The sequence below is a fragment of the Arachis hypogaea genome, chromosome 4 (assembly GCF_003086295.3).
Source record: "Arachis hypogaea cultivar Tifrunner chromosome 4, arahy.Tifrunner.gnm2.J5K5, whole genome shotgun sequence".
In the NCBI taxonomy this organism is placed as follows: Eukaryota; Viridiplantae; Streptophyta; class Magnoliopsida; order Fabales; family Fabaceae; genus Arachis; species Arachis hypogaea.
In genome coordinates this window covers 8,578,187-8,589,405 of record NC_092039.1, presented here as the reverse complement: position 1 = coordinate 8,589,405, position 11,219 = coordinate 8,578,187, and the positions used below count along the sequence as shown (strand labels likewise).

Sequence of the window (11,219 nt, the reverse complement as noted above, 5' to 3'; positions counted from 1 at the left end):
ATAACAGTATAAAGTAGGCATATTTTCTCATCCGATTGACCACCACAAAAATGGTGTCCATGCCCTTTGCCTTGGGCAAGCCGACCACAAAATCCATCGTGATATGTTCCCATATTCACTCCGGAATCGGCAAGGGCTGCAGCAGTCCCGCTGGCTTAAATGCAGCATACTTGCTTTGTTGGCAAATGGAGCAAGTGGCCACATAATCCTTCACCTGTCGCTGCATTCCCTTCCGATAATAGATCGCTGCCGTCAGCCTCTTGTATGTCCGAAAGTACTCTAAAAGGTCCCCATCCTACTGTCATGATGGTCGGCCGATAGAGAGGGTATGTGAGCTGAATTCGCCGATAACACTGCTCTTCCTTGATAGAACAACCTCCCTTTCCTTAAGGAGTAACCAGGGAAATCCTCAAACCCCTGCTGCAAGGCAACCACCATTTTCTGCAGCTCCGAATCTTCCTTTAGCTCAACGTCTATACTGTCCCAAAAATTTATCTGCACTACCGAGATAGCCTTGGTTATAATTTGCCACGAAAGAGTATTCGCTGCCTTATTTTCCAGCCCTAGCCGGTACTTAATGTCGAAGTCTAAGACCAACAACTTTGTTGTCCACTTAAGGTGGGTCGGATCCATTAAACGTTGCTCGGTATGAAACTTCAAATTCCGCTGGTCCATAAGCACCATGAAATGACTTCCTAGCAAGTAATACCACCATTTCTGGACAACAAGCACCACCGCCATCAATTCTCTCTCGTAAGCTGATTTTTGATGCACTCTTAGCGATAATTGCTTGACTGAGAAATACAATCGGGCGCCCTTATTGAGATAGCACACCCCCCGGCTTCGCTCGAGGCATCATTCTCTCTGACAAACTCTTGCGCAAAATCCGAGACAACCAATGTGGGAAGGGTTGTCATGAAGGATTTTAGTTGTTCAAAGGCTGCCATGGCTCTAGCGTTCCATTCAAAAGCATTTTTTCTTGTTAAATCTGTCAATAGTTTGGCAATGATGCCATACCTTTGCACAAACCGCCGATAGTCCTCGGTGAGGCCCAAAAAACCCCACAAGGCGTATACATCCTTAGGGACTGGCCAAGCAAGCATGGCTGCTGTTTTGCTAGGGCCTGCAGCCACCCCTTCAGCCGAGACTATGTGGCCTAAATACTTCACTGAATCCACCGCAAAATTACACTTCTTGGCATTTAACACAAGCTGATTGGTGGTGAGAATGCAAAATACTTGCTGCAAGTAAATGGCATGACTCTCGACTTCTCAACTGTAGATTAGAATGTCATCAAAGAAGACTAATGCGAACTTTTGAAGCAGCGGCTTAAGGATGTCATTCATCAATGCTTGAAAAGAACTCGGCGCATTGGTTAGGTCGAAGGGCATAACCAAGAACTCGTAGTGTCCCTCATGCATCTGGAAGGCAGTTTTGCGAATGTCCTCATTACGCATCATAATTTAATGATACCCGGACTGCAAATCAAGCTTGGAAAAAATTGCCGCCCCTGCCAACTCGTGCAAAATCTCATCATTGACTGGAATTGAAAATTTGTCCAGTATGGTGATCCCATTTAGAGCGCAGTATGACGGTAGTCCACACAAAACCTCCAACCTCCATCTTTCTTCTTGACTAGCAAGATGGGACTAGCGTACGGACTTATACTTGGCCGAATAATTCCTGAAGCCAACATCTTCGCAACCATTTCTTCAATTACCGCTTTTTGGTGATGTGGAAAACGATAAGGCCTAATATTAGGGACATCAACCATTTCCTTTAACGGAATAGCATGATTATGTGAACGATGTGATGCTAGCCTTGGTAGTGGGTGAAAGACTACCTCGTGATCGTCCAAAACTGTTTATATAAACTGTGGCATACTTACAACTGAAGTCGAGTCTAAATTTAGCCCACCGTAACACAGTTTCGGGTTGTCTTTCAAAGGAAAAGCCTCCCCAACCTTGAGTATCTCGATCCAAGAATCCTTAAAAACTTGCTCTAATGACTCCGAACTTGTCTAACCATGACAGCCCCAAAACAAGTCCACCTCCTCGATAGAAAAAAGGTAGAAATCCTCTATGACGAATAGTCCCTAGAAGCTTAATGTAACTCCCTTGCATATGCCCTGTCCCCACGAATTTCGACGATCAGCCACCCTCACTCGGAACTTAGGTGTAATATCTATGACTAGGCCCAATTCTGCTGTAATTTCCGGTGCTACGAAGTTAATTGAGGCCCCACAATCAACTAGCACCTTCACTCAACGCCCCTTCACCTCTGTCCATGCCTTGAACGACCTATGGTAGGGATTAGAGCATGAAAGTTTGAGCTACAGCTGCTCTATTTTGTCCGGAACAGCCTCGTGCTCCAACCAGCCCTCTTCCTCAGCCTATGGTTCCATGAACAGTAGCTTGAACTCCTTGTTCTTGCATACATGATCTGCTGAGTACAGTTCATCACAGAAGAAACATTCCCCCTAGCTGGCTTTGCCCTGTACTCTTCATTGCTGAGATATCTCAATCTGCGCTGTCGCGAGGGAACCATCATCAACTTTGCGCCCTTGTTTGCTGCAAAATTGGATATTGTAGGGTGCATAGTTTTGATGGCAAGTGAATTGGCAACGACGAAGTTGGAAGCTGGTGGTTTTCTGCGTCCTGATACTCCTTACAAGGCAGCGTTGTGATTTTCTACCTTCTATGTCAGCTCCATTAATTCATCCACTGACTGATATGAAAACAGTTTACATTCTTCACCCACTTCCAATTTCAGCCCATTCAAGAAGAGGTCCATTAGCAAATCCGACATGATTCCGCGGGGAGGCCACGCGTGAAGTACGAACTTATCAACATAATCCTAGACCGAGTTCGTCTATTTCAGCTTTAGTAGCGCTTGATACGGACTCTGCAGCCGTTCCGGTTGAAAGTGCCATAGTAGCACCGCATTCCTCATTGAAGCACCGGCGCCATCACCTCCCACCACCTAAACCACGTGAATGTGCGACCTTCGACGGCGAACATCGTCACCGCGAGCCACTCCTCTTCTGGCACTGCTTTGAGCAGGAAAAACTACTCCATACGTTTGATCCATGTCATCGCGTCCTCATCGCAAAAAATCGGGAGTTCTAGTCTTCTCCACTGCTCCGACGCGGTTCTGCTTCCTTGCGAGCCGCCGATGACTTGGTGCGACGTTGGAAAACTCTGGTCGTGGTGGATCCGTGCCCCTTGCTCCATGGAATCCACGTGTACATCGATCCTCAGCAACGTTTCCTACAACGCGCGGCACAGATCTTCAAATCAGTCAAAATGCAATTCCATTGCATCCAATCTCCCTTCATTTTGCGTGATTGCAATTGCACCATTCACCACATGTACCAAGATTCGTGGACTTCTGATACCAGTTGATAGGAACTAAAATCTAACAGAATTAAGAGATTTTATTGATGAACTAGGGATTGTAAATCACAATCCCTTATTGAAATATGCTATTGAATCTAACCAACTCTGGATAGAATTTTCCTCTCCCGATCTAACAAACTAAACAGAATTTTCTAACTAACTAGAACTAACTCACCCCTAGTATTTATAGGCAGCAATTAAGCCTAGAACTACTGCTCCTAACTTGCTAAACTAGCTTAAAGGAGCTAATCAGCAGCCAACGAGCAACAATTATGAATTTAGTGAAAATTCATCTTATGTATCCTTACTTCTCCTATAAACCAATCGAAACCTCTTCTTATCAGAATCCTTTGAGAAACTGGTATGTTTGAGCTCAAGAAATCACCAATAGCAACACATATTTCATCAAGATAATGATTAACACAGTAAATATTTCGCATGAGAGGTTATTCCTTCTACGCACAACATTTTCCATTTTGATTAGGGTTGATCCAATCACATGACAATACCTATCAAATCCACACTACCAACTATTGTAATATAGATAAATTGTACAACAAATGAATTTAGTTAATGCATTATTCATCTATGAACTTTCTGATAGCGAATTACATTGTATAATCTGAATACAATTATTCAAGAATCGTTCACCAATCTGTTCCCAAATCTCTGGAAATGAAGAGATTGTCAACGTATTGGAGTACAGGTGTACATGCGGTGACATAATTTTGCATTAGGACTCTGGCTGTCGCCTCTGAAAAAAGAAAGAGAGATTATAATTAAGTAACGAGAAAGAAAAATAAGCATCATGATATCATAAATGCATATGTTTACTAACAAGATTTGAATAACTAGAAATACTTGCATGTTCCACACTTCTAAAAGCTATTATTAAGTACATACATCGCAAGTTGCAACAGCCCGGTGTATATACCTAAGACATGTGATTGCCAACTTTAGAAGGCACGAAAATGTCAACTATTAACTATTCCTATTTCATGATAAATAGATTTCAATAAGAAGACCATCTAAGCCTTGATTTATTGGGTGGCGTCTGCCAGGATACATGGATCAATTGAGGTCATAGTGCTCTATTATAAATGTAATATGTATTAAACTATATATATTCACATCCCCCTTTCAAGAAATGAACTTCAACTTACTTCCTAAGAGTTTAAACTTCATTGAATGTAATAGCAAAACTTAATTCTACACTTACCATCCTCATTGAATTTCACCAATAGTTGTTCCTTCGTTGGAAGGGTATACAACCCAGCAGAAACAGCCTTCCTGATAGCCCATCCATGATAAGGTGCCAATGCCTTCTCGTAAGCCTTTGAAGCTGGATCCCTAAGGGAGCTTCCCCTGCCAAAACAAATACAGAAACTCGGATCAATAACAGGCTAACACTGAGTGATTCTGCCTGTACAAATATACATTGCAAAAAGAATAAGTCCATTAAAAGCAAAAGGAAAAAGGAAGAGAAAAAAAGAAAAGGATCATGGAAGCAATCATCATTAAGGAACATTTCCTGATCATAGTATTTTAATTACTATATTTGTTTTAACCTGTGTCTTTAAAACTTGTCTGGACCAACTGACGATTGTTTAACTGCTCAATTAGACTTGACCTACTGGCCACTTTCATGGTCAAACACACCAATAGCATCGATGGCACACTACCACAAAGATTTAGCTTCCATACTTCTCCCAAAACCAACAAACCTAGTTAACAAGAACTGATCCTTTCTAGGACACATTGAAAACTCACCACAGATTCCATAGAAGATTAGCCATGGAGCAGCGCAAAAATCAATGTGTATCCAATTTTGAAGTTTGAGTGTTAATTCTATTGAGCACTACTGTCCAAAAAAAGGATTTCACCTTCAAGGAAGCTGTGACTTCCAAATAGGAATTTGAAGTGAGATTTAATCATTTAAAGAAAAAAATCCAGAGGACTCACAGGGCTAAGACCTTTTAACCAAGGAGATAGAATAAGAGAGTCAAGGATATCCAAAATAATTATAAGATCACTAGATCAGAAGTTCGTGGAATCATGTATGTAATGAAAGTTCTGGTTGGGGAATGGTGGAGAGAAGATAATCAATAAATATGAAGAAAAGTTTATACTAAAGGAGGAGTCCCCTAACCGATGGTCATTGCCTACCTTCATAATAAACCACTTTCTTAGCTTCCCAAGATTGTAGTCAGCAGTAGACTTATTTTAACATAGGGTAGCACAATGCACAACCATCATGTGTTAACGCGGGTAAAATAAAATAAAATATAATCCCCAATAATCTTAACAGGTTTAAATCCTCACAAGGCCTCCTACCTCTTACAGGTACCAAAAAATAATCACAAATAAGGATAAATTTAAAGGGAAAGCATGAAAGCTTTTGTTCATCTGTTTCCTTCTTTCCCCCTTAACTAGGGATCCGGATTAAAAAGCAATCCCCTCGTACAATAATTTGCTCCCTCTTCATTTTTTTCCCACTCTATTTTCACTCTTTGGTGCCTAGCATAGTCTTAAAATTGTTCAAAAGAAATATAGAAAATTGTAGATAGAAGAAACTTGCACAACACAAACCACAAAGCTAACTATAGAGCATGGGTGATGTACATACTCTGCAACTAACATATACTCAAACAGCAATCTGATCATGTCAAGTCCGCGCTTCACTCTTAGCAGATTTCTTGTATGGCTACCTGCCGTCCTCACACAATTGTTCTGCACATCTTGATCAATCATAGATTGCAATGTCTTAATGGAATTCGATGCCTCTGCTAGATCTTGCACCTGTTATCATCAAATAATCAACTAGAGCTTTGAAACAACCCGAATTGATAAATCATGCTAGCTAATAGCATACAGCTCCTACTTCTAGTGTTGAGACCACATGTTGAATTTCACTATATATTTTCAATATCATTACAAGATGAAAGTAAATTACAGAAACATTACTCCAATCCAAACTGTCCCATTTGTTTTCTCAAGAATATTAAATTTTCTCATCCCAAAGAAATAACATTTTCTTCATTTCTAATTATATACAGTGCCCAGAGAAATGATAAAAAGAGATTCAAACCCCCAAATTCAGCAATTCCATCACTTCCAAAACATAACAAGATTCAAAATTTCGAATTCCCTTTTCTAATTACAGCAACGACAGCTAAACAAACAAAATCAGCAGCATTTCAATCAAACTCCCCCACCCCCCCCCCCAGAAAAGATTGGAAAAATGAAACCCTAGATCACCGCCAATCTCCAGATAATCAACCGGTAAAGTTGCCAAATTTGGTTCACAAAATAATTCTGGGGGAGCATAACAACGGGAATTGCACGTACCTTGGCGACAAAATCCTTCTCAGCGAACATGAAAGCGATGCCCAAGCAACCAAAGAGAGGGCAGACGTGAGTGCAGGCACGTGAGAAGGGAGCGAGCTCCATATCCGCGATCTTCGAATCTTGGGCCACGGAAGCCAAAACCTTGAATGCGTCTGAGATTTTCTGCAGCGGCTTGTCGTCACCGTTGACCGCCGCCATGAAAGAAGGAGGAGGAGGGTGGTGGGTTGAGTTGCACGCTATGTGTTTGTTGTATTGCGTCTTAGAAGAAGAGAAGAGTGGAGAATGGAAGAGCGATTCTTGGCGGCAAATAGACGCACCAATTAGTTAGCACAGAAAGAGAATATAAGTTTTGTTTATGTTTTTTTAAAAGTTTTTTACTTTTCATAGATTTTGTTATCAAATTGATTTTTCTGTTTTTAAATTATAAATGAAGTGAGTTACTTGTTCAGTTGTCCAATTAATAATATTAAAATTGATAGAGGAAGTAATTTTATTATTGGATGAAAATTATATGACCCATTTGATTGCTATTCTTAATTATGTAAAATAATGGTAACTATCAAATTGGTTTCGTCGTTTTGATGAGATAAGCCTTAAAGTCTGAAATTGCACTCAAAAGTTTATAATGATTTCTCAAGTTAATAATTATTTATATTTATTTTTAAAATTATACTCACATCTCGTATTCGTCCTTGAAAATGTACTCAGAATAGTGTCATTGAACAATAACGATGGAAAAAAAAAGTCTCTCTGTATATTTTGGAAGGGAGAAAAAAAGGTTGGATTAACGTTGAAAGAGGGATTAATGTATTCCATAATTGAAACAATTTTTTTTTGAAATAAAAAGTTCAACACAACAAGGTGAAGCATCAACATCTCAACAGAAAAAGTACTAATTAAACACATAAAATAAACTAATTTCTAATCATTTTCGATAAAAGTCATTAACAAATCAAAAGATCAAATATCACTCCACTCTTTGTAACTCTTAATCAACATGTTAACTACTTCTGCAACACATGATTCTTGATTCCTGAAAATTCTGTTATTCCTTTTCAACCAAATACTCCAAATGATAACAATGAAACCAAACTCACCAATATTCTATTAATTTGACTGCACGATTGATCCCTAAATCACGTAAACTTACGGTCATTCAACTCTATATCCACCAGCTCGATAATGCTGTTAACACACTAGCACCTTTTCTTTCTTCCAACTGCAAAACCTCATTGAAGACACCCATGTAGCAAAGAGGAATCTGACATATTTTCGATAAAAAAAGTCAACTCTTTCCACACAGTAAGCTTCTCTCGCACCATACACCAAGCAAACATCACAAATAAAAATTATTGTTTATCAATTCCCCTTCTATACACAACCATCTCTCCCCTTTGTAACAATTACTCAACCTAAATATCATAACATCCCACATTATTAATAAACATCCAAAAGCACCTTCTGATCCCACAAATTCCAAACTCACCGCATCATTACCCAAAAATTGCACTACATCAAACTTAGAAATCACTTCCTTCTCTGTCTCTATCAATTCTAATATATTCACATTATTTTTACTCTTAAATTTTGTACCATTTTTCACTTTCCAACACCCCCTAAACCCCTCATATTCCACAAACTAAAATCATTTAAAAACTTTATTAGACACCTTATTTTGGTTTTTAGGGCGGCACCTTCTTACTTTCTCTTTCTGTTTTACTTGCCTTCTTTTTTGTGCCAATATTTCATTCTGAACTTGTATAATAGCCATAATGTCCTCATCCTCGTCACTAAAACAGCTCCTGATTCGACAGCCAGATTCCAAGCAGCCCTATTTTCAGCCATATCTTTATCCCAACTTCCTCCGTGTTCATCTTGATTAGTTTCACCGTCTGCATCCGGCTCTGGATCCTTCAAATCTTCTAAGTTCCTTATAGCCCTTTCATCATCCAACCCAATTTCCTGCACCACTATATTCTCATCCTCTAAATCTGAATCTTACACTGCATTACCCCTCACTAGACATATGCCAACATGCTGCTTACCACTCTCGTCCAAACTAGCGTGGATCTCATTAACTACACTTGGTGGAATATTTTTCTCCGCTGTGCTGTTTGAACAATTCTCCGCACCTCCGCCAATCTATTTTCTGGCTTGATTCTGCTCGTCGGGTGCATAAGGGGCTTCACGCTCCTCCCTTCCCTCCACGCCATCAAGTTCAGCACGGACATTATCACCTTCGCCAGTAGCAGCTGACTTCCACAGTGCTCCCAGATTTGTCTCGTCGGCGCTGTTCACCGTGGCATCAACCCCGCGAACTCCATGACCAGCCACGCCCCTCTCGTCACCGTCGCCCGCAGCAGCCAGTAAGGAGGCCCTTTTTAAACGCACAATGACGTACTCTCCGTCGCACCACACAGCCACTTCGCCGCCACACCCCACTAACATATTGGGCCTTATATGCTTCAACTCAGTCCCAACTGAACTTTTGTTCAACACCAGATCAAACCCCTTCTTTCCGTTTATCCCCGTATTCCCAAGTCTTTGTTCTTTCAGAGATTGCTCCATTGCTGATTGTTTGAGATCCCATAGATTCCGCACTCACCATAACTGTCGGATACACCAAAGAATTATCCGATCATATTTTGAAAAAACTCTCATGCCACTCATCCAAATCCTCAACAGCAAATACCTTTCTATCCTTGTCATGCTCTGCCTCCCGTAGCCCGTGTGGCATGATTACCACCGCATCCCATCCCACCTCCAACGGTTCCCTCTGAATTTCTAGTTCTTCGCTTCTATGGTGTTCCAAGACAACTCTCTCTTTCTCGTTCACCTTAATATTCTTTTCTTTGATTTTTTCTTGTTTTCCATCAGGAGCCTTCCTAACATCTTCATCGTGCGTAGTGGTTTTTTCCCCGGACATCAATCCTCCTCCTGTACTTAGCCTCACCCACAAAGATCTCCTTACTCCTTAATCACATTCCATTCATTTCTTTGATGGCCTTTAATGCACCTCCTTTTGTAGTATACCTGATAAAAGCAAACAAATGGATCCGGCCATACTTCTCCTTACGTGCCAAATAGATGTCATTTATCATTCTTGTCCACTTGAACATATGAAATAATTCATTATTCGAAACATTGCCAGGTAAATTATCCACAAAAATTGTGAATGATTCACTCTCCAATCGGAGATACGCTTCCCAGTTCTAGATCCGTGGATCTCCTCCAACATGAGGCTGTCTAACTTTATCCCACCTTACATTAGACATAGATAGATTATAGAGTAACAAGAGTACTTACTCTCATACTTTTATTGAAGCACCATTCTGCCAGTCTCTTTTTCTCTGATTGTGTCACGGACGGGGTTGTGTGGCGCGAATGTAGCGACTCTCGGTGGTTGGGACGGCTTGACTAGAGAAAGAAGAATAAGGGTTTTGAAAAATAAAATATAAAAACTTAATTTAGTATCTATCTCTTAGTTTTAGTTTTTCAATCTCTGTCTTTTGGAGTCTCCTTTTTAAATGTTACATCTCTTTGCCACAATTTAAGCGCCAAATTAAATACAGTGTGGTTTAGAAATTATCAGCGTCAGAAAAAATTCACATCATCAATTTTTTAATAATGTCTCGTTGATAAAAAGTGTTTAAAAGATGATTTTGAATCCCAAAATATAACTTTAAAAATAAATATGAAGAACTATTAATTTAAAAAATTACTATGAGATTTGAGTGTAATTTAGAAATCATTTTAAACTTATCTCATTTCATACAATAATTTGAACAGACCAAATTGATTCAAATCTTTTTAAGAGATTTGAATAGTTGATGATTAAAATCTACTAAGCACGCGTATTTTTCTGAATGGTCGTGTTTGTGTGTCGGATACATTTTGAAGATAACATTTATCGACTTTGGACACGCGTGTTTGCTGTATCCAAATGTGTCTTAATAAAAATAAAAAATTCTTTTCCGAACACGTTTGAACTAGGAATGCACATAGTCCGGTCCCGAACATTTTAAGAGCTAATTTGGTGTAATTTCACCGGGTAAGAGTTTCAAAAATAGACCCGGTCATTATTTCGAATCGGGTCCGCGTCAAGGCGAATTAGGCTTCACTCGACCCATGTGCACCCTAAGGGAACTAAAAAAGATATATATGTTTTAAATTAATTTCAATATTATGTTATATTAATTATAAGTTTATTGTTTTATTTTTAATCACACTTGTTGAATTAGAAAATAGATCAAAGAAGTATCAAATTAGAATTTATGGAGTCACAAAAAAAATAGAATTTATGGACAAATTCAAGTTCAACTATGGATATCAACTTTTCAGTAACAAGTTTCTTCTTTATAAATAAGTGCATCATAAATAAGTTTCTTTGTAAATAAGTTTCTTTATAAATTATTATTAAAACTTTAAAGACCCGATTTTCATCCGGTTTTGACCCAGTATAATTGTGGCCCG

At 39.4% G+C, this 11,219-nt stretch overlaps 2 protein-coding genes across 2 annotated transcripts; both read right to left on the bottom strand.

Moving 5' to 3' along the window:
* Positions 1–776: 776 nt before the first annotated feature.
* Positions 777–1,457, bottom strand: LOC140184029 (uncharacterized mitochondrial protein AtMg00860-like). The gene is made up of 2 exons (XM_072234309.1): positions 1,277–1,457; positions 777–1,168 (listed from the first exon to the last, which is right to left on the bottom strand). The coding sequence occupies exons 1-2, from the start codon at positions 1,455–1,457 to the stop codon at positions 777–779; spliced, it is 573 nt and encodes a 190-aa protein (XP_072090410.1).
* A 2,394-nt stretch (positions 1,458–3,851) lies between these two features.
* LOC112796149 (accelerated cell death 11) lies at positions 3,852–7,300 on the bottom strand. The gene is made up of 4 exons (XM_025838474.2): positions 6,747–7,300; positions 6,025–6,197; positions 4,618–4,763; positions 3,852–4,152 (listed from the first exon to the last, which is right to left on the bottom strand). Exons 1-4 carry the CDS (start codon positions 6,942–6,944, stop codon positions 4,046–4,048), a joined length of 624 nt encoding a protein of 207 aa, XP_025694259.1. The 5' UTR covers positions 6,945–7,300; the 3' UTR covers positions 3,852–4,045.
* Positions 7,301–11,219: the final 3,919 nt, after the last annotated feature.